We start from the raw sequence: 23,908 nt of genomic DNA, 5'->3' as shown, positions 1-23,908 counted from the left end.
AGTGAAGTCTTCCATATTATGAGTACAAATGTGAATCATATCTGAATTGTGTTTGCATTAGACTAATTTAAATAATGTCAGAATACCACAAATCTGTGTCCTTGAAAATGATGTTTGTTGACATGGCTATGATGCATCTAATACAGAAACGTTACTTTGCATGCTATAAAATGTATATCTCAAAATACAGTCTGTGTCACTTTAAACCTTGTAATTAGAAACATTGTTTAACATTTAATCACATCTTTACTTAGTGTTTTAAGATCAAGAATGGGCACCAATTTTCAGATTCCGTTCTCTTAGCTGCTGACTGTTCTTACTTGACACACATGCTTTTATCTTTTCTTTCTTCCAACAAACACGTCTTTGTCTTATCTGGTTGTCAAAAGGGCTCTTAGGTTTTCCAAAGTTAAATCCTCTTATCACCGCCAAGTGGGTTGAGTAGTCGGCAAACATTTGAACTAGACTAAACTCTTTGAACAGGAGCTGTATTGTGTCTCTGGATATGTTGGGAATAGCTTTGTAAGTGCATTGAAGTCATATGCAGGTAAAGTGTTAAAACCTGTTCCTTTCCTTACTGGGACATCTCATGCTCAAGATCGGGACATCGCACATATGGGAAACTTTTCTCTTCAGTCTGCTGCCAACGATCACTACAGTGACACAAAACGTTAACGCTACACACCACCGGTCGACATTTGACCTGCTGTGCTCCTGCTCTTCTCAGTAAGTAAGTTCCTTCGACAGCTCCCTTCTTTTCACTCAGGGTCGCCACAGCAGATCTGAATGTTGAATTAGCACAAGTTTTATGCCGGATGCCCTTCCTGATGTGACTCCACATTACATGGAGAAATGTGGCAGGGGTGAGGTTTGAAATGGGAACCTTCCGCATTGAAACCAAGGCGCACTAGCCACTTGTGCACCACTCTGTTTTCTCTGATAATTTGCTTAAATTCATGGAAATTCATCGGTTTGCAGTAGTTTGCAGGGAGTGATTTCTCTTGCCTCTGCTGATTTCCTGTTTAAGCTTGCAAAGCAGGCATTTCCCCATGATTCAAAGTGCAAAGAGGCTCCAGCAAAGGAGCAAACGATTTTGCAAGTTAAGGACTCAGCTAAACATCGCACTGGCAGCCTCTCATGTTTCCTCCTCAGACAAATAAGTTCCCTCCAACTCCTTAAATTTGATGATGTGGTAAACAGAATCACATGGCTGCAGCACATGCAGGACTGTTCTACTGATTTGTTGGTTGCAGCTGTAAGCAGATCATTGGGCAATCTGTGATGTGACTGTGATGCAAGACTTGTCCATGAGTAGAAAACTTGAGACATCAAGTGTAGTGTCACTACAGGATCCCAGCTGATCGTTTGATTATCACCATTTGAAAATAAAAAAAAATCATAGCCAGTGCTGTAACTGGTATTGTAATAATTACAATAAGTGGATGCAGATGTTATTGTAGTAAACCACTATTGTAATAGTTGTTAGTCTTGTAACCACAGTTACTTTTGTAATAATTATGTGAATTGCACAAATGCAGAGCTAATTCTAAAGCTACTGTAATAAATGTTTGTAATGTAACTAATGTCCATAAATATGAGTCTGTCCAAAGATTTTTACACAAATAACACTCTCTTTCAAAATATTTTTTACAATAGTGGGCCAAATTGCATGGAAATTGTTATTGTTTATGCAAATTCCTCTTTATGTGAATATGAGATTGTTCACAGATTTTTAAGGAATAACATGCATTATGGGGCTCTCCTTGAGCAATGGAAATGTGGCACAGTGCCAGGTTGTTACATTCTCAGCACCATCATGCCAGTTTTCAAGTTTAGGGTGTTTACTCTGTTTTCTCAGATAATTTTGCTTACATTTATGGAAATTCATCGGTTTGCAGGCATGCGGAGTGATTTTTCTTGTCTCCACTGACTTCCTGTGTAAGCTCGTAAAGCAGGCATCTCCCGATGATTCAGCATGCAAAGAGGCTCCAGTCATTGTGTCACCAACATGTGTATGACTATGGGGGCCCTCGGGGCAACAGCTGGTTATGTTCACCCTGGTTGAATGTTGTTGTTTGGTCTTATATGGCCAGGTTGGTGTGCTGAGAGATGAGACAGGTCACTCTCTGAGTGACCCAGGGGTTTACATTGATTGTGTTGCATTAGCTTAATGACGTTAACGTTGCCTGTTTGTTTTGTTGTGATTTTTTTCAACATTTAGCAACTCATTTAATGTATTAAATAAATTTCAATGTGTTTTTTGTAGGATTTTGGAATTGATTGGCAAGCCTGGGTCATTTGATGGAATGGTTGTTAGCCATTTCAGTGCCTAAACTCTGTAGTTCAAACAGAATGATGTTTTGGACTTCATTTGTATCACACAAAACTCTAGTCTCCAAATGAAAATGACTTCATAATAATATGTGTACTTGAAAAAAGTTGAGAAGCAGGTGTTCAACACACAGCAGGAGCACACAGGACAGAAAGAAAAAAAATCCACATTGTTGTGGTCCTTCCTCCTTCGTGTGTGTTTTTTTAATCAGGCAATAAACTGTGCAGTGATGTGTTCGTCATTCTTCATTAAACATGCATAAAAGTCTACAACATCCAATGGAGAAGAAAATCAAAACATCCACATTTTAATGGTGGTGCGCACAGACGACAGCAGCGCACTCTCAGTGCAGACCATGATGATTTATTTATTTAGTTACATCAAACCTTTTGAGGATTATATAATTACACAATCACATATTGCGATTGTGTGATTATCACATATCGCGATTGTGATGCAGTTAATTATGCCACTTAAATGCAGTCACAGCTTTACTTCTGGCTATGGCCATAACTATGGAACCACTGATCCTGCCCCTTGGTTTGGGAAGGTGGGTGGGGGTGGGGGGGGACAGGCCGAATTTGGGCCCAGGGCAGGGTGCAGTAGGTGGAGACCAGGGTGTGGCAACCGCGGAAATCAGGCTAGCTGGAACACAGTGTCATTTTCCAAACTATATCCCCACCATCAATCAGCATGGAGAAGTGATCCAAACCTTATATCAAACACCTAATCATTTAACATTGGGGGGAAAAATTAGATCAAGAAGTGATGTTTTGTTACTATAGTTCAAAAACACATCTTCCATCCCATGGCTTTAATTTATTCCGAACATTTTAAACAACCACCACAACCCAGATAGCAGCAGAAAACGAATGAATGAATTTAAAACATTATTGCAAACAAAAATTTGACACAAATATTGACAAATGTGAAAAGATCAATTATTAATTGACAGAAACATAAGGGTGATTCTTAGACTATGGGCACTTATGTCCTTTGATCATATTGTATGAAAAACAGAAAAAAGGTGAAATTTCACACTTTTATAGTTATCTTTACAATGAAAGTGTGTTAAGAAATTTGTTCTAGTAGTCTATGATGACTTTTTCACCTTTTTTCAGCATCATTATATGCAAATATTGCCGTTTTGTGCTTGTCCCACACCCAGACTTTTGATCTTCAATGATAAAAATGAATGGTAAAGAAACGTTTTTTCTAATGTTTTAAAATATCTGTGAATAAAATATCAGTAAAATAATCAAAACATAATTGGGGTATTCAGTGTCATACAACTGTTGTGATTTTTTTAAACAAAATGTAGGTGTCCCCCATTATTGCCGTAATTTCCACCACAACACTATAATGTCCCTTTAAACAGTTTGTATGAAAGATTGTTTGGGTAGTTTCTGTGGAGATAAACAGTGACATCAGAGCACATGTATATAGCGCCAAATCACAACAAACAGTTGCCCCAAGGCCTTTATATTGTAAGGCAATGGTGTGGTGGAAATTACATTTACAAGGCCAATAGTGCCCGTAGTTAAAGAATCACCCATAAGCTGAGTGTGCGTGTACGAGCACAGAGTCGGTTGGTGAGTGAGTGGGTTTGTCCATCACATTCAGGTTTTATAGGCAGTGACTCAAAAACAGTAAATGTTGTCATGGTGGAATTAATTAAATTAAGAGGACATGATGATGATGGCTGGATAGGATGCAGCGCCCACCTTCATGTGAACACCAGGTAACAGGTTAATTTAGCAATTATGGGGAGGAACATGATGCCACTATGTGGCCAAATGTGTGATGTAATGCACAACAGAATGGGAAAGTCAAACCGGAATTAAACAATAGAGGCTTTGCACGTGACGTCATAGGTCACATGCAGGGGGTGCCACGCGGAGCCAAAGGTCAGGTTTAGTTGGTCACAATACACTTGGCTGTGTAAACAAGCCATCTCAACTTGTCTTTCCTCTGTTTTTCGCCATTTTTTCCACTAATATACCATGCCGCTGTCACAACAGACATGGACAGAAAGATAATGTAAACTTCTACAGGATTCCAGTGGACACAGAGTTTTGGCTTTTGCTCAACAAACCCACAACAGCATAAAGAAAATTCAATAAAGTTAATGATGAACATTATCACTAAATACTCATAAATATGCAAGTCTGCAATCCTCCATTAACTTATTAAGTCCTGCATGTACTTAAATGTGCTATGATAACAGTGTCACTCCAGTTGTGGATATGGTTTCATTGGTATGTTTGTAAAAAAACAAACAAACACATTGTTCCTCACTTTTTGACAGTTTCTAACATTCTAGAGGTGAAATGCTGTAGAACGAGTGATGACGTGCAGTGCCGCTGCAGTGTAACTCTGTGTCCTGCATGTGCGCTCACGCACGTCGCTTTCGTCCCGATTGGCTCCCACATTTTCCCCCAAAGCACGTGTGTCCTGCTCCTCCTCCTCCTCCTCACCACTCCCGTGATTCCTCTCTGCCGCTGAGAGAGGACGGCAGAGTGCTAAATGACAGTGTCCTTTGGACGGGGAACAACTGTTTGGTTTTATTATTTTTTTAATGCAGATCACGGACTTTAACTCTTTCACGCAGGGTTCGGTTTCGCTTCGCTCTGACATTTTTTTTGTGATCAGCTGTGCGTGTCGGCAGCAGGAACATAATGTGCTAGAATCCTCTTATTTGTGGTTTATTGCATCAGAAATACGGTTCGGAAACGTCTCAACCACCCTTTTTTTTAGCGGAATCATTTGTTCTTTAAACTGTGTGACGAGCAGCAAAAAAAAAAAAAAAGGAAGGAAGTGTGTGTCTGAGCACATGGCTGTGAAAGCAGGCTGAGAGTTCTCACTCGGACCCGCAGCACCTCAACCCGCCCCTCCCTCTCTGTGCGCCTCTCTGACGGAACCAGAACCGGCATGACCCTGGGCTCGGTGTCCGGATCCAGAAGCTCGTCGACCGGCAGCTTCTGCTCCTGCTGCGGGGCGAAGATGGTTCAAAACTTCAGCGACGACGCTGTGGTGTCCAAGAATAAAATCAACCAACTGTAAGTTAAAGGGGAGAAAAAAGTAATGAGCCAAAGAGATTAAAAAATAGAGTTTGCGTTGGTATAGTTTTATTTAATTACACATATATTTGTGTGTGTGTGTGTGTGTGTGTGTGTGTGTGTGTGTGTGTGTGTGTGTGTGTGTGTGTGTGTGTGTGTGGAGAGAGTGGACACTGAGGTGGGAATATCTTGCTTCGGGTTGAAATGAATTCAGTTTGGGATTGGGTTGAGTTGTACTGCATGTGTTTGGGATGTGATTTGTGTTTAAATCTTTTAGTCTGTGAACTATGAGGTGCTGATGACTTTATCTCTCTTGCTGACACCTGCAGAGAGGTGTCATGTCCAAAAATCAAACCTGAATTTCCAATCATGTGGCTGAAATGCCCATTTATTCAGGCTGGCACAAAACACTTGTTGCCCTTTACAATATGTATTGCAATAGTTGCCAATCGGGTGTGTGTGTATGTGTATGTTTGCATCTATCTATCTATATATTTTTCGGGACCTTTCAGCCTTTATGACAGAAACAGGAAACACAGTCAGAGTAAGGGTGAGACACACAACAAAGAGTTACCGCCGGCCAAGATTTAAACCTGGGAACATTGCAAACTTCGGATTGCAGCAGGTGATACGCACCTTAACTCCTCACTCACAGGTGCCCCATTTTAGGTTGTTGTCTGTAGCACTAGATCACAGTAAAAAGTTGAATAATACACTTCTGTAAAGTATGTATATCACAAGTGACATTTTGAAAGGGGTTTGTGTGTGTTTTTACAGCCAAGCTTGTTTTGATATTTCTTTTTCTGTGTTGGGATGAAAGTAGAACTCTGATCCATCCCTTAGTTATGCTGCTATAGACGTAGACTGCTGGGGGGTTCCCATGATGCACTGTTTCTTTCTCTTTTTGCTCTGTATGCACCACTCTGCATTTAATCATTAGTGATCGATCTCTGCTCCCCTCCACAGCATGTCTTTTTCCTGGTTCTCTCCCTCAGCCCCAACCAGTCCCAGCAGAAGACTGCCCCTCCCTGAGCCTGGTTCTGCTGGAGGTTTCTTCCTGTTAAAAGGGAGTTTTTCCTTCCCACTGTAGCCAAGTGCTTGCTCACAGGGGGTCGTTTTGACCGTTGGGGTTTTACATCATTATTGTATGGCCTTGCCTTACAATATAAAGCGCCTTGGGGCAACTGTTTGTTGCGATTTGGCGCTATATAAAAAAAATTGATTGATTGATTGATTGATCCAAGCATAGTACCTCCTACTGTCGCATACATCTGCCTGGACGCTGCTTACACTAGCCTGCATTTGGCTTGTGAACGGCCTGTGCATCTTCAGTGCTGAATTTTATCTATGTTATATTTTTCATATCTCTTTGAAACAAAGGTGACATCAGACAACAAATACGCTGGTGGTATGTAGGTGATGATATTACATTCTTTCTACCTAGTCTATGAGTAGTTGAATTTGAATGATGTATTTTCTAGGCTAGAAGTAGCACCATAGTGCAAGTCCTATCTGTCGAAAAATGCAACATGAAGAGGTCGTGTTTATTTTTGAACCACTCATTTCCCTAGACTCAAGAATATTTTGTAACAATCTGGAAAGCCGACAATATTCAGTTACACGGTAGCTTAAAGAACATAGGCTAAACATCTTTAGGTTGCAGAATTATTAAGTCATCTGTTTGCCAATGACCTAGCCATGAAGAATCTAGATGTAACTGCACAAAGATAAAACTTCACTGCAAAGCTCAAACTGTAGATTATAAAGCGTTCATCTGAAAATGCTAATCAAGCAGCTGAAAGAACTTTTGGAGAGAAACCTTTCAGGGACTAATAACATTCTCGGGAATCTCTGAGACTGTGTAATGAGCAGTTAGAAACACGAAGGAACTTACTCTGCGGCACACGCAGACAGGTGGAATATAGTTTACTTTACACATTTTATTTAACACCCCCACCCAAAAAAAAAAAAAATTCCCCGGGGTGTCAGTTTAGTCCGGTTGGTACACGCTTGGGTTGCACAATTTTATCATTATACATGACGCGCTAAGAGGATGCATTTTGTAACACAGTTGCAGCTTCAGATGGCATTTCCTGGTGATGTCACTAGCTCTTACTCATCCTGGTGCTCCTTTTTTACCTTAATAAGTACAGTTTGTGCCTGTTTCACAGTGTAGATGTAGATACCTCATTGTCAGTAATTAGATTTTACAGACAAGCTGCATTGATCCACTGTCAGCATGTCAGGGGTGTTATGGGGCATGTCAGTGCCCTCTGTTAGTTTGAAACTGTTACCTTTGTTTTACATCTTAATATCATATTTAATTGATACTTAATAGTAATTTAAAAGAATAGGCCAGCCAGATACTTTTAAGGCCTGCTGAGGCTGTATAGTATCAAATGCCGCTAATGTATGAGGTCTCGCAGTGATCCAAACATTTCTACAGCTAAAGTTTTGGATATAATCTTCTTTGACGACACTTCATCTTTGAGTAGTCTGGTTTAAATGGGCTGTTTTTATTTTGCAACCTCGTGCTTGTATTGATTGCGCACTGATCAGATAAGTGAAGGCCCTACAGCAGCATTTAGCCTCATGAGCCAACAGATCAATAGAGTGATAAAAATACCGTCTCTGGCTAAAGTGTATTATTAATGCCAAGTTGTTTGATGTAATCCAAAGGAGTTTAGTCTTACAGTTGCTTTACTCTTAAATGGTAAATAGACTGTGTTTATATAGCGCTTTTCCATCTGCATCAGACGCTCAAAGTGCTTTACACATCAATGCCTCACATTCACCCCAATGTCAGGCTGCTGCCATGCAAGGTGCCCACTACATACCGGGAGCAACAAGGGGATTAAGAACCTTGCCCAAGGGCCCTTAGTGATTTTTCCAGTCAGGCTAGGATTTGAACCGAGGATCCTCTGGTCTCAAGCCCAATGCTTAAACCCTTAAGCCCTAGAGCCTGTTTCACCAAAATCACATACCCATTAGGGGTGTCGGAAAAAATCGATTCACGTCCGAATCGCAATTCTTATTTATTACGATTCTGAATCGATCCAAAATGACCAAGAATCGATTTCTGTACTACAGCGTCCCCCGGGGGGGGGGGGGGGGGGGGGGGTTTCGGCGTTCTTCAGACACTCGTGAGCTGCAGAGTTCAATGGCTGTAGCTTAGCATGGTGGACGAAGAGCTAATTCAGCCAGCACCGTCTTGGCTGAAGGCAAATTTTTGGGCGCATTTTGGATTTTACTGTTTGTTGCATAAGAAGGAGCTTGACATGACTTATGCAGTGTGCAAAATCTGCAAAATGAAAGTCAGATACTTCGGAAACACTTCAAATCTGCAAGCCCACATGCTACGTCATCACCTGGAGCTAAAAGAGGGGAGCAGCGGTCTCTGCCGACTACTGACCAGCGCTTCGCTAAACTGCCAGCCAACTCCGAACGAGCAAAGCAGATAAGTAAATCTACATCTAGACTCACTTGATTAACCTTGTAAAGCTGCATTTTCTTAAACATAAACATTTTTTAAGTAATATAACTATTTCTCAGAGCTCTTTGAATCGAAAATCGATTCTGAATCGAATCGTCACCCCAAGAATCGGAATCGAATTGAATCGTGAGTTGTTGAACGATTCACATCCCTAATACCCATACATTATGATTTATTTCTCAGCTTGTACAAGGTCAAAAATGCAAAGGTTTGGATCAGCGAAAACACAGGTCCTAGGGGATGTTGTGGATGCAAAAAAAATTAAAAGTAAATAATACTTAAATGTAAAGTAAATGAGGTTTTTTTGCCCAAATAATGAATTCCGATTTATGTCTTTATTTGCTTGGCATTTCAGCTGTGGTTAGTTGATATGTGATTGAAGTGGATACTTTTGTAGAGGAGACTTCGCTTGACATTTTGTTGTATAATAAGTGTATGTTGGTGTCAGCATTGGTTAGTTATGAGTGTTCAAATGTTCTAAAACAGGGTAAGTCCCCAAATTTGGGGACTCTGGGGTTAAGACCATCTAGCAGGGGTGGTGGCCAAGTGGTTAATGCGCTTGGTTTCAGTTCGGAAGGTTCTGGGTTCAAATCCCACCCCTGCCACATTTCTCCATGTAATGTGGAGTTGCGTCAGGAAGGGCATCCGGCGTAAAACTTGTGCCAAATCAACATGCAGATCCACCTTGGATTTGCTGTGGCGACCCCGAGTGCAAACAAGGGAGCAGCCGAAGGGACTTACTTACTAGGGTTAAGACCATCTCCTACTCTTCATATTTTAGGTTTTGTTAGCAGGTGTTAACAATTTAATTGACCAGGTGTTAAAGAGAAATCTGTCCTGCAGGATCGACCAAAGACGAGCCTGGTCTAGTGTTTTCTAACTATGACATGGACCTGGTTCAGATAAGCATAGCAAATTTCCATGTAGATTCAAATTTTTGCGTGTCTGGTGTGAGAAATTATGTTGTGGTTGCTGTGTAATGTTGTGGTTGTTGGGTAAACAGCTTACAAACTGATTGCTTTGGTTTTTTTACGTAGCTCCCTTATGGATAATTGTGTTGAAGTTAATTAGTAAACTGAACATTAAGTTTTTATTTGATCTGCAATCAGTAGTAAAGTGTGTGTGTGTGTGTGTGTGTGTGTGTGTGTGTGTGTGTGTGTGTGTGTGTGTGTGTGTGTGTGTGTGTGTGTGTGTGTGTGTGTGTGTGTGTGTGTGTGTGTGTGTGTGTGTGTGTGTGTGTGACTTTTCAAAATGAAGGTTTATGGGAAGAGGTTATTGTAAGGGCACGCACAGTGCATACTGGCAGTCGTGTGTCTGATAAATGGCAGCAGTTGTGGGAATTGTTTAACTTCCTGCTTTAGGAGGCTGCACTAGATGACTGTTTTTATTATCCTACCTTTGACCAAATGTGTTTGATCATAACATGGGATTTTTTTTCTTTGTTTTCTTTGTTAATGCCTGCGCACTAGAATGTCAGCAGGATGCTAATATTTAACTAAGGTCTCAAATAAATTACTCACCTCGGTGCAGTTTGTCGTTAAATGCTACCCGTCGCCAAGTGGCATCTCAAAAACCATTGTTATCGCTCCAATTTTGGAAATATCAGCCAACCTTTCTCTTTTTCTGCACTCATCATTGTATGTTGCTGTTGTGGCTTTCAGAGAAAACTGATAATACTGAAACATTGCAAGATGATGAAGAGTGCATGTTTGGGACCCGAGCGGTTAAACTGGGATATACACAGGTTGTATAGGCCAGTGTTTATGCTTGTGCACGTCACAGTGCGATGACTCTAAAATTATGTAGGCTGCATATAACCGCTTAGGTTTACCATATCTGTAGCTTCAGTTAGAGAGCTTTATATACTTCACCAGAAAGTGCATGTTTTTATCACGCAAATGGGAAAAGTACACTACTCAGAAAGTATTTTGTTCCTACAAACTGAAAATGCACAGATTGGGGTGGGGTGGGGGGGTATTCTTGTGACCATAACTCTAACAGTGCCTGGTACAAGCTTGATACTTACACGTACATATAGATATGCGTGCTGACCTGTGAGGGCGGGCCATACCAGTGACAAAGCAGTTATGAACCATTACACTAATAAAAGTTCCTGTTTGTGCATTAATGTGCATATTATTGAAAATGGCAGGACGTTACGCAAATCAGGTCCTAATATTTTAAAATTTAGGCTCTAGGGGAGTTTCTGCCTCCGGATCCCTTCCCGTCACTTTAATGTGGTGAGCAAACCCAAAGACTCAAAAGATTGACAGGAAACGGACTTCAAAATCAGATGTTGTATTAAAAAGATACCTTCACGGGATAAACAGAGAGTTGCTACAACAGGGCTGGATGTCCTGCCGCATTCTTCCACAAGAGATTCTTTGCAAAAGTGCCCTGACACTGTGCTCCACCTACATTTTAAGCTTGTTCTCGACCTGCACCCAGATGGGCGGGTGCGCGTATCAGTAGAGCTATGTGATTGGTTGAAAAGTGTTGCATTTGACGTTTATATGTGGTGACTGCTTGCGTTGTTTATCTGAAATGGTATGTTTCAAATCAAAACTGTGTTTTGTCTGTGTGGCGTGAGAAGTAAAGAACAGTATGCATCATGGCACCTGTTGCCCCAGAGGAGATATGAAGTTATCAAATGGTCATGAGACCACTGCCACTGGCTGAACTCTGAGTTTTAGGGGTGTGAGACGTCCTCAGAATTTTAATCTGTATATCTCACATAAAAAAAATTATATATAATATAAAAAATACATTGCTTAGTTTTCAACGCAAAAATATCATGAAGTGAATGCAGTCGCGGTTTGGCTTTTGTGTCTGTTCCTCTGTGTCCTGTCTGTACTCTGCTCTGCAAGAGGAGTAGGAGGACGGTGTCTTTGACTGTCTCACAGTGCAGTGGCAACACGGCGAGTAGTTTTACAAACATATTTTTAAAACATTTTTTTCTTTCAAAGTCTGTTCTGAGTGTGAGTGTCCTCACTGTGGTTCAACTAAAAACACAGCTGCTGACCCGTGATGTGTTAACAGCAAACATGAATGCTTTTTTTATGCAAATACATGGAGGATGACATAACATTCCTGCTCAGAGACTGCAAACCAGGTACAAATCCGGACAGAAAGAGGGCGTTGTGGGAGTCACGTGTCCTCCAAAGCAAACTCCTCCAAAATTTTGATGCATGTGACTAACATTTGACTGACAGGATTGCTCAAAGTTTGACTTTTTACTGCTTGAATATTAATAATTATTATAGCTTACTTTTTTACCTTGTCTTGTTCACATAATTTGTAAAATGTGGTTGATTAAACAGTTTATTCCCGCCAAGCTTTCTCGCTTTTTTTTTTTTTTCCAGTTTGCCACTCACACCCCTGGAGTTTACACACTACAACAAGATGTTTGTACAGATAAATAAAAAGACACAGGTGCTTCTGGAAGCTGCTGAGTTCAGTCTGTGGAATAAGATGTCTGAATGGCATCTGTATGTACAGCAGGTATTCAGTTGAATTTGGATCAAAAGGATGCTAGAAGTCCACACCAGACAGTGTGGGAAAGTTTGCAGTGGGGTGTTGCTTACCAGTAATGGGAAATTGATTGCGTTTATTTCACACTTTTCCATCTGATGCAGACGCACAAAGTGCTTTACAATGATGCATCTCGCACACCAGCATCAGCATGGTGCCATGCAATGCACTCACCTGCATGCTGGGACCAACTTGGGTTTAACAAACTTGCTCAGCGGCACCTTAGTGAGTTGACTGTCTGAGGGGGATCAAAGTGAGGGTTTTTTATGATCACAAGCCCCACCGCTCTTACCCCGAGGCCGTCACCTCACCAGAATCCACATGGAAACTCAATGATGGGAAATTGCCTTTAAGGCTTTGTTCCCCTTGGTACCGGCTGGGCTGAGTTTGGCCAGACATGCTTTAAAATGTGTTATTGAGAAGCTTCATGTCACTGGTTCCGTCTGTATGATTTGGCTATACTGTAAGCCGTGCTGGAATTTGATTCCCGTTCTTAGAATATTGTTGCAGGGTCACGGTTGTGTAGTTGCTGGAGGCAGCTACTGCTTGGCCTGTGGCCTGCAAACATCCACAGAAACTCAAGCTGAACTGAAGATTGTCCCTCGTTCATTCACAAACCGCAGGTCTGTATAGTTGTGCTTCTTGGTGTCTGAGCTTTGTGTGGCCTGGAATCTCTCTTTTCCTTTCTGACTCCTTCTGCCGTGGCTGCCCTCCTGCGTTCCTGTGTTTTCCCACCAAAAACTACAGCCTGGAATTCCAGTAATTTTTATTTTTAAGTTGTTTTGCCTTCATTTGATTATCGAGAGGAAGGACATTTGAAGAGTTTCTGAAATTGAGTTGGAGATGTTGCATTTGAGTTTTATCTACCGCTGTGGTGCTACATGCACTTTTCTTCATGGCCATCATCCATCTGTCCCCATCTTTTGCTCATGAAACATTTCTCATGAATGTGCCTCCCAGCATCCATGCCAAGCATGCACCCATTAACATGTGGACACACACACACACACACACAATCTAGCCCACTCTCCTATGGACCATATCTGTCTCCAGTGCAAACTCATAAGGTCTTAGTGGGGTTTGCCCCTGCATAGAGCCAGACACTATATTTATCCCACTCTCCTCCTGAGAGTGACTAATATGGGCACAGACTGGAGGGAGGGGTTCACCCACTTACCTCCCCGCTGTGTGGAGTGGTCCTTACATAGTGATGATTGTGTTTCTGACCGTTGCCCTGCTAAATTGTACCATTTTGCTTCTCCACAAAGATCTAAGAGGGCTACATGTCAAACCTTCATGTAAGAGAGTGTATGGCCCGCAGTACACATGTAAAACAAACCCACAAATATATGCTGTTGTCCAACTCGGCATGTAAGGTTAGTGGCCCCAATTTAAAATGATCCAAAAATATTTAATTTAAAAGCAATTCATTAAAAGTTTGAATGAGCTTCAAAATGTTTTCAGCTTTCAAAGTGGGGCATGGCTTTCTTAAGTATGGAAACAGCTGGGTTAATGTTTTTCAACAGGTTTCGTTACAATCAGTTTATTGTATTTGAGTTGTCTTTCGAACAGTACAGCAACTGAGATACAGTAAGTTGAAGGAACACATTAAAAATGTCTTTAAGGTACCATGATGCTGTAAATGCAAATAACTTCCTGAATATATGTGACCAAAATCATATTCTACTTCTAGACTGTTTCTGAAAATATTGCAACTAGATGAGGTATTGGTTACATCACCATCAAGGTGCCTGGAGTTTAAATCCTGGTCACACCAACACTCTCCAAGTCATAAATTTGCCTTTTTCCAATTTTGGGTTAAAACTTACTGCTGGCTTGACAGCCTTTCAGTCTATGGTGGTGATGGAGTGCCCTCTTATAGGTGAATGATGTCATGTGTGTGTCTGATGCCTCCAACTCCATCATTTCCTTTGTTGCAATCCTGGGATTCAGTTGGACCTTGGAGACAAAGGTTTTGCTTTGACTTTTTGACTTCTGACTTCTTGTATTTTTGTATAATTTGCTGTAGTAGGAATCTGACGTGAGGAGTTTGCACAATCTAGCTCTGGATGCTTTGGCCTAATTCCTCAGACTGTTTTAAAGCAGAAGAAGTCTGGTTCTACAGATAGATCCTTAAATGTAGCACAATTACCCTGCAGTTATACCAACTATACATATGAGTCTTTTGGCATTTGCCATGCTGTTTTTAAATAGGTCATTGTGTGTGTAAACTGGTGACCTGCTGAAAATCTGATACGCTTGAAGAAATTCTAAAAATTAGTTTCACAAAACATCTCATCTTGCAATCTTCAGGTGTTCTTTTATTAAAATGTACGAGTCTACTCCTTTATTTCCATATCTGCCCTTCAGTTCTTACAATTTTCAAACTGACCAAAACTATTCAGTGATTGTGGGATAGTTTTGTGAGATTTTCAGTAGTCAAGTAAAGATCTACAGTACTACTTCAGTATATATAAAATTCTGGGTTTTCTAATGGTACAGACATGGAAGTGAATATTTCATTATAAGAACAGCTACTAGTTTTCTCTTAATCTACTAATTAAATAGCTGGCTTGCCAATATGTAGACCTGGGTTTGAATTCTACAGCAGGAGCTACCTGTCTTTGTCCTTGGACAAGGCACTTATTCTACATTTTCTCAGTCCGCTCAGCTGTAAATAGTTGCTGGCCTCAGGTGGGGAAGCAGCCTGCGTTGGACTGGTGTCCCATCCAGGGGCAGTCATAGGCTTTCATCTTCTTGATGCTCTGACCTCCAGAGATAAGCACCAACACCAGTGGGCCTCAGGACGTATGTAGGACACACTACACTACATGTAAATGCCAATCTCAGTTTTAATCTGTCTTGAAGTTTCTCAGTAAGAGTAATCAGATCATGTTTAAGCTTCATTTTTATACATTAGTGGTGGGCTCTGGCTCCCATCAGAAAAAAAACATCTATGTACAGTAAGTTGCCTTGACTGCTGTGAATGCAATCTATCAATAGCTGAGACTTTTAAAGGACTACTGTATTTTTAGCAGCTGTAGTTGCAAAGTGTTCAAACCTCCCCCTCTGACACCAGTGCTTAGATTTCACTTTTTGTCCATTCATCTGTGTGCATCTGTTAGAGTGTGTGTGTGTGTGTGTGTGTGTGTGTATGTGTGTGTGTGTGTGTGTGTGTGTGTGTGTGTGTGTGTGTGTGTGTGTGTGTGTGTGCGCACGCGCACGCCCACTGCCCTATATGTGATTCTCACAGCCTGAGTGTTGTATTAGGTGACGCTGTACAGTAGCTCTGCAGTACATGGTCACTGTGACATACAAGTCTGTGTATGAGCAAACTGGGACATATTGGGAAAGGAATTATGCAAAAAGTAGGACAAGAATGGAAGACTTGAGAAGAGGAAGTGGTGGAGAGTGGCGGGAAATGGCCAGGTCAAGGGTGACTGGGTTATGGGAAGTATGCTCAGCAGAAGGCTGCAGTTTTTTTTTTCTCAGTTTCCCTATTTTATTTTATTTGTTACATCAACAGTCTCTGTAAAACACAGGAAGTGCTGTTGGATAACTAGACGGTTAGAGAGATGACATTGCAGAGGAAAGAGGAAGCCTGAGTGGCAGACGGCACTGGGCATTTTGGTCTCTCATGAAACTGAAGAATTGTTGAACCTAATGAATGGTGGAGGTTCACAGAGTTCAGTCTACCAGCCTCCAGGATCAGTTACCCTCTGTTTTGGATACTCAAAATAAGCTTATCATAACGTTTAAAAGATACACAGGGTACACACAGTTTTTCTATGTTCTAGTTTGTGGTTTGTAGGCCATGAAGCCACACATGTTTAAGTTTAACAGAACAGGTGAGCCAACTCCCTGTATCAGCACGACCAACCTATATCTGCAGTTTTTGTTCTTGATCCCTAAATGTCACCAGCATTTACATTAACTACTTTTTAAAAAAGTCATTCACTGGGGCTACACTGCTGTAGTAGCTGAAGGGGGGTCGGGGTTGTGCACCGCTTTAGCTGTACTTTAATGGTCTTATATGTGAAGGTGGGCGGGGGGGTTCAGTGTGCTGCTCTTCAGGGTTTAGCCAATTCAGGGAACATCTGTTAAACTAGTACTGGTATGGAACATGTCCAAAATTTGGGGGCATTCAGCTGGACTCTGCCACTGTGGCTGGACGCGAGGATGAGTTTGTTCTAGAATTAGTTACCCAGAGGCATCTCAGTCCAAGTGTGGGCTGGGCTGAGTTGTGGGAAATCTGAATGACAAAATCCCAGCGGACAAAATCCCAACAATGTCCCAGTGGACAGAATCCCAACCCCTTATTACAAAAATGGACAAAATCCCAGTCTCATTCCAAAGTCCCATCTCATTTGAGCCCAAACCTTATTATATTTTATATTGATATTTATAGTTATTCATGAGATTGGTATTTTGTCCATTTTTGTATTCGGAGTTGTAATTATGTCCACCTGGATTATATCCATTGGGATTTTGTCCTGTCACCGGGGAATCCAATTGTGCTCCAGGGGGGAAAAAAAACAAGCAAAAAAAGACATTTCCCAACAATTGTAGACTACATAGTGTGACTGTACCTGGGCAGGCGAGAGCTGTTTGGGGAAATCAGTAGAGTTGTTACTCAAACCAGCTGGAGGAGCTGCTTGTAAGTCTAAAGTAATACTGTGGTTTGTCTTCTGTGGTCTGCCTAAAACCTAGGTTGCACATGATCCCTTGAGTGGTTACAGGAAATAACCTTTTCTATATGACATTAGTGCATAGCAGGTAGCTGAGTGGATCAGGAGTTGGCCTGGCAACATGTAGGCCTGGGTTCATATCCCACTCATGCTACCTGTGTTCTTGGGCAAGACACTTAATCTGCATTGTCTCAATCCACCCAGATGTAAGTACTGGCCTCGGCTGGGGAAGTAGCCTGCGTTGGACTGGTGTTTGTGTCCAAGGAGAGTCTTAGACTCTCTTTTTTGATGCAGGTTTCAGGACATCTATAAGATACAAACTCATATTACCTTTTCTATTAGTCACGTGATGTGATGTTTGACCTTGGGTGGCCTTCAAAGGTTAAACTCAAGGTGATAACTGTTTAAACAGTTTGGAGATATGGATTAAACATGGTGGAAGGGTTGTGTATCAGTCAAGGATAAAGTGGCTGTACTTTGGACACAGTACTCAGATCCACATATGATGGTATCACTCAACCAGAAAGACTTCATTGATATGCATCGGACATGTAAGGCGCGCGGGTGTGGTTCTGTCTGAGTGCCCTTTCTTGCTGATTGTACTTTATAAGATGTGCTTGTGTTATTAACGTTACTTAATATAATACATTCTCACATTTTGTTTGTTTGTTACTCACAGAAAAGAGACGTCTACAATAAAATTTGAAAATTTGCTCAAAGTAAATTTAGCTAGAAAGACCACTGACCGCTGTAGGAGGTACAGAATTCGAATTGGAATAGAAGTTGACAAAAGCCCCCGATATCAGTCTCTCTGTGCACCCGTATTTTTGTTGTTAAAAGAACTGGTGGTGGCCGTACGTGTTTCAGACTGAACACCAAACGCAGGTGATTTGTTTGTACTGTGTCAGGACAAATGAGGAGGTTAAGCCCCTTCACTACATTCACGCTTGCATGCACACACTTCTGCACAGTCTTGGGAGTTTTGCAGTTGGTCATGACTACGTCATCTTTTTTTTGGGGGGGGGGGGGGGGGGGGGGGGAATGGGTGAATAGCAGTTTATGTACAAATACGCAAGAACTGGCCATCAGATTATATCTGTAGAAATTGCAAGTACAGTAATACACAGTAGCTCTGTTTTATTCAAATATTCTATGAAAAATGTTGCGTAGTTTCCATCTGTGTCACAGACATACATGCATATAGGTGGAAAAAAACATATTATGAGGTGATGCAACCACCCCCCCAACCCACCCCTACACACCTGTCGAAAAAGTGCTTCTAAACGGCTGCAGCTCGAGTTCCCTTCATTGTTTTGATGGTGTTCTTTTGGTCAGAAAATTCAGTTCAGTATGTTCATGTGCTGCCACTGTGGGACAGAACAAAAAGACACTGACATGCACATGTGCGCGCACACTGACTGACCACAGTCTGTAATGAGTCCTCAGTGCAGCGACCTCAGCCACACTTGATGAGATTAAGTGTTCTGAAGAGGAACAAAACCGTTTCAGTGCAACCTGCTCCGAGCGCCGTGTGCTGTGCAGCTCTTATCTGATAAAACGTGGTGGAGAAGGTGGCGGTCTTTATCCATCTTCCCTGTTGGATTGCCGTCCTCGACCCTCCCTGCTGGCAGCTATTAGTGTGAGTAAGTCTGCGTGTGGAATCCAGCTGTGTGGAGCAGCAGAGAACATTGTGTTCCGAGGTCACATACGGGCCCAGATCTTGTTTTGCCTCTATCGGACTGCTGGCTCCGCGTTCGGGAGCCTGTAGCTGAATGGAGCATTGTGGCACTCGCATAAATCCCTGACAACACTTTGCTGTTTGTTGTCACCACCATCTTCTTACTGTGAGATGCTGCGCTCAGCATGTGCTCAGGAATGATAACAGCTGACCTGCGTTTGCACGTCATTATTATGTAAATGCATAGATATGAATCCACAAATTCAACCACAATCCTCTGAAAGTGTGTGGATTTTTATTTATCTTATTTTTATGTATTTGTCTGTTCCAGCATCAGTGAGAGTTTCCTCACAGTTAAAGGTGCAGCACTTTTCCTCCCAAGGGGAAACAGCCCCACTCCGAATGCAGCGCCTCGTATCAGCCAGCGCAGGAACAAACACACAGGTAAACATTCTGATAGCATTCACGCGACAGCTGCAACATCTCCCAGCATGTTCCTTCCATTTAATTAATCAGCCTCTGGCTACACACATAGAAAGACAGGTAACTGGGTTATATTATGAAAAGTCTTCTTTTTAGCCACTTTTTACAGTTACACTTAGTCCATGTTAAACCTCCTGAAACTCTCCTGCTATGACCAGAACTTTAGCCTGGACCCTAACTCCTGTGTGAGGACCCCACAGTGTGCCAGTGGGTTTAAAAGACATGTTTTCTTAAATAAATAACAGATGCCAGATGCTTTAAAAACAGAAATTGTCAGATTTTAACATTTCCAGTGGCGTCTAAACTAAGCGTGCACTGAACAATTATATCATGAAAAATAACCAAATCTGAGCTTAAAATAATGAGATTTTATCAAAGTCTACACTATTGTAAATGTCTGTTTTAAAAAAATCACATGAAGACCATTTGCTCGATACAGATTCTGTTGGAAAATGAAATCTGTGCACTCTTCACTGCAACTGGGAACTGGTCTGGCAAGGCTAACCTACTCTTGGAATGCTCAGCACAAATCTGCCACTCTTTAAATATAAACATAGGAGGTGACCCAAAGAGGTGATATGTATTGCAAATATAACTTTGTAACCAAACCAAAATTAAGTTGTCAAGCTCCTATCCTAATCTGGAATCGCATATGTTAATGTCTTTTTTTTTTTTTTTAAACAGACCGTGCCCAAAAGTAGCTGAAGGTTAATGCAATCTGGAATAAATGCACTTCATGCATTTATTTCCTCTAGGCTGGACTATTGTAATTCATTATTATCAGGTTGTCCTAAAAGTTCCCTAAAAAGCCTTCAGTTAATTCAAAATGCTGCAGCTAGAGTACTGACAGGGACTAGAAGGAGAGAGCATATCTCACCCATATTGGCCTCTCTTCATTGGCTTCCTGTTAATTCTAGAATAGAATTTAAAATTCTTCTTCTTACTTATAAGGTTTTGAATAATCAGGTCCCATCTTATCTTAGGGACCTCGTAGTACCATATCACCCCAATAGAGCGCTTCGCTCTCAGACTGCAGGCTTACTTGTAGTTCCTAGGGTTTGTAAGAGTAGAATGGGAGGCAGAGCCTTCAGCTTTCAGGCTCCTCTCCTGTGGAACCAGCTCCCAATTCAGATCAGGGAGACAGACACCCTCTCTACTTTTAAGATTAGGCTTAAAACTTTCCTTTTTGCTAAAGCTTATAGTTAGGGCTGGATCAGGTGACCCTGAACCATCCCTTAGTTATGCTGCTATAGATGTAGACTGCTGGGGGGTTCCCATGATGCACTGTTTCTTTCTCTTTTTGCTCTGTATGCACCACTCTGCATTTAATCATTAGTGATCGATCTCTGCTCCCCTCCACAGCATGTCTTTTTCCTGGTTCTCTCCCTCAGCCCCAACCAGTCCCAGCAGAAGACTGCCCCTCCCTGAGCCTGGTTCTGCTGGAGGTTTCTTCCTGTTAAAAGGGAGTTTTTCCTTCTCACTGTAGCCAAGTGTTTGCTCACAGGGGGTCGTTTTGACCGTTGGGGTTTTACATAATTATTGTATGGCCTTGCCTTACAATATAAAGCGCCTTGGGGCAACTGTTTGTTGTGATTTGGCGCTATATAAAAAAATTGATTGATTGATTGATTGACTTAGAACTGCAGAATAGAACTAGATGTAGCTGCTTCATGGATTGCTTAATAACGAGCTACTCTAGTTGCTGGGGTACCGAGGCACCTGTGCCGTGGGATTGAGCTCAGGGAATCGCAGAACAAATATTAAAAAGACACTTTATTTAAAAGTGCACCCTGTTAAATTAAACAGCAGCTGATACTTTTCATCATTAGGTCTTAAATTAAACTTCACTCAAGCAGTTTCAACGCAAAGCAGATACATTCAGTGCAGCTTGTCCCATGTTATATAAAACCTGGCTTATTTGCTGATTTATGTAACAAAAAAAAAAAAATCTTCAAGAATACAGTCAAAGCATTTTCTGACAGAAAAGTATCTGCTGTTTGTGGTTTAAAACCACAAGCGTAGATACAGCCATTCAGTTTAGCAGCGTGAAGTGGGTCAATTACTATAAACAGCATCAACAGCTCTTGCAGAGTAGTCATCATGTTCTTCTGATCTCTTCAAAAATAATGGATGAAGGCCTCTGTGGATGTGTCCAACATGAACACGCTTAAATCTGACCACAAGGGAAGTAATGGTTTTGCTTCAGCTTTTACATGGAAGGAATGCATTAAAAAGAAATATCATGATGATGCCGAAATGCTTCCTTGACAGGTGACCTCCAGAAACATCTTCAGACCATGTTCACTGTGCTGCGACCCGAGGACACCATTCGACTGGTCAGTAATGCTCCTTCACATGGAGGACCACACATACGTATAGAAGACATGCCTCTTTGGGCTTTGGGTTTACAGTTCCATGCTCTTCATTCTGCACATATTTCACGTATGGCATGTTTGACTGATGTCATTCGGCACAGTTTTCAGCTGCACACGTTACAAAGTAGATTCTGGGTAAAGCTCTCAGCTGGTACAGGTCTGTCTGTGCAAGTGGTGCAAGCGGACATCCAGTGTAAAACTTGTGGCAACTTAACCTGATGCGCTGTGATGACCCAAAGCAAAACATGAGCCTCAAAAAGACATTAGCGTCGTTAATGCATTCATAAATCAGAGGGACTTATCAACAGTTTCTGTTATTTTGTGCCACTCTGTATTTGGTTCATTTCTTTCCTTCTCTCATTGCTGTTATTTGTTTGCAGGCTGTACGTCTAGAGAGCTCCTACCCTCAGGTTACTCGCTACATGGTGGTGGTTTCAACCAGTGGAAGACAGGACACTGAGGAGAGCATTGTGCTTGGCATGGACTTCCTTTCTTCTGATAGGTCTGTATGACAGCAACATGACCGTAATCTCATTAAGTCACACGTGAGATTGATTGTGATCATCAATGTGTGACTAAATTTCCTTCTCAAAAGTGCACGTTGGAGGCTTTTACTTATTCTGTTTCCTTAAGGCTGAGTTAAGTGTCATATACTTCAGAATTCGAATGAAAAGATGAATGTAAAGTTATTCTCACATTTGGCACCACTCTGTGCACTTTAGCTAATTGCACCAAGCAGTCCGTACCGGCCTCGTGTTGCCAAGGGTTTCTGATCCTGCACACCACTCAGCAAAACTCCAGACAGGTGGTTTTTGTTGTTTGTTTCTTTGTGTTAGAGGTCGATCTTGACTCTTAGCAGTCTCATCCCAGCCCACACTCAGTTTGGAGCATCCCTGGACAGATGTGGGGCAGCTTAGTAAAACTGTAGGTCAGGGGTGGCCAAGTTCGGTCCTCGAGAGCCACCTTCCTGACACTCTTGGTTGTATCCCTGCTCCAACACACCTGAATCCAATGAAAGGCTCATTAAAAGTCTGCTAACGAGTCTTTCATTGGATTCAGGTGTGTTGGAGCAGGGAGACAACTAAAAGTGTCAGGAAGGTGGCTCTCGAGGACCGAACTTGGCCACCCCTGCTCTAGGTGAACTCGTACTCGACTCTTTGACTGTTTCTGTGTTGGGAGGGAAAATTGCACAGGGAGTTGTGCTGGGCCACCCCGAACAGAGCAGAGTTGAACAAAGGTGGCCCAAGAGTCTGGCTGTGCTCCCAAAAATTCTTAAAAAGCTCAAAACCAATGCAAGATTAACTAATGGAGACTTTTGCTAAGCAGCAGATTAACAAGCTATGTGCCTTACTAAGCATTCTAAAAAATGAGAAGGTGATTGGTGTGTCACAGGGACTCATTCAGAATGTTTTAATAGGTGTTTTGTATGTTCTTTCTTCCTGTGTGTTGTCCTGGATACATCCATGTATTGTGTCAAACCAGTGTCTCTTGTTTTGCTGCCCTCTTTTTTAACATGTTGTTCTTCTTGCTCAGCTGCTGCACGGTGGGTTTGGTTCTACCTTTGTGGAGTGACACGCTGATCCACCTGGATGGAGACGGGTAAGACCACACCCAGCCCTGCCTCCTCTTAAACCTCCCTGGGGCAAACGACTGCTCCGATTTGTTTCCATGCTGCTTTCGTAACGACACGCTCAGTTGATAACATTATATACAATTTTTTGACTTTAATAATTCACTGCATGTAGAGATGAGTGGCTCATAACTTTGAACAATCCTTTTAGGTTGTTGTAATATTTGGGACGTGACGATTGAGATTGATTTTACTGATCCAGATTTCATAGTGTTACCTTTTGGAAATATATTGAACCACAATATATTCTGACTTTCATTTTGACTTAAGATACACGTTTTGTTGTTGTTGTTGTGGTTAGCTGTGACGTCATGACTGAAGTGCACCCCCCCTCTCTCCACAGTGGTTTTAGTGTGTCAACAGTCAACCGAGTTCACATTTTCAAGCCTGTTTCTGTCCAAGCCATGTGGTGAGCAACCTTTATTTTGTTATTTATTTGTGTACAGACACCGTAAGAGCAAGAATAATGATTAATTCTCATAGTTTCCAGCTGAGGCTGGCAAAGGATAGTTATAGTATATATATGTTTACCCTTTGCTATGTCCATTTTGGCTAGTGGTGTAACACATCATAGTAAGTAAGTAAGCTTTATTTATAAAGCGCCTTTCACAGACCAGGGTCACAAAGCGCTGCACATGG

At 41.7% G+C, this 23,908-nt stretch overlaps 1 protein-coding gene across 2 annotated transcripts in view; it reads left to right on the top strand.

The window, feature by feature from the left end:
* Positions 1-23,908, top strand: part of ssh2a (slingshot protein phosphatase 2a) — an 83,616-nt gene that overhangs the window by 45,122 nt on the left and 14,586 nt on the right. The window contains exons 1-6 of one of the 2 annotated variants that reach the window (XM_034167939.1): positions 4,852-5,391; positions 19,113-19,225; positions 21,536-21,600; positions 22,020-22,141; positions 23,173-23,238; positions 23,613-23,678. In XM_034167939.1, coding sequence (XP_034023830.1) covers positions 5,264-5,391; positions 19,113-19,225; positions 21,536-21,600; positions 22,020-22,141; positions 23,173-23,238; positions 23,613-23,678 — 560 coding nt within the window. In that variant the 5' untranslated portion in view covers positions 4,852-5,263. Of the gene's footprint in view, positions 1-4,851; positions 5,392-19,112; positions 19,226-21,535; positions 21,601-22,019; positions 22,142-23,172; positions 23,239-23,612; positions 23,679-23,908 lie in introns of those variants that run through there. The other variant, XM_034167940.1, reaches the window with a different exon arrangement.

This window comes from Thalassophryne amazonica, chromosome 4 (assembly GCF_902500255.1).
Source record: "Thalassophryne amazonica chromosome 4, fThaAma1.1, whole genome shotgun sequence".
NCBI classification, from domain to species: Eukaryota; Metazoa; Chordata; class Actinopteri; order Batrachoidiformes; family Batrachoididae; genus Thalassophryne; species Thalassophryne amazonica.
The sequence above is the reverse complement of the archived record's forward strand: the minus strand, read 5'-3'. Positions and strand labels throughout refer to the sequence as shown.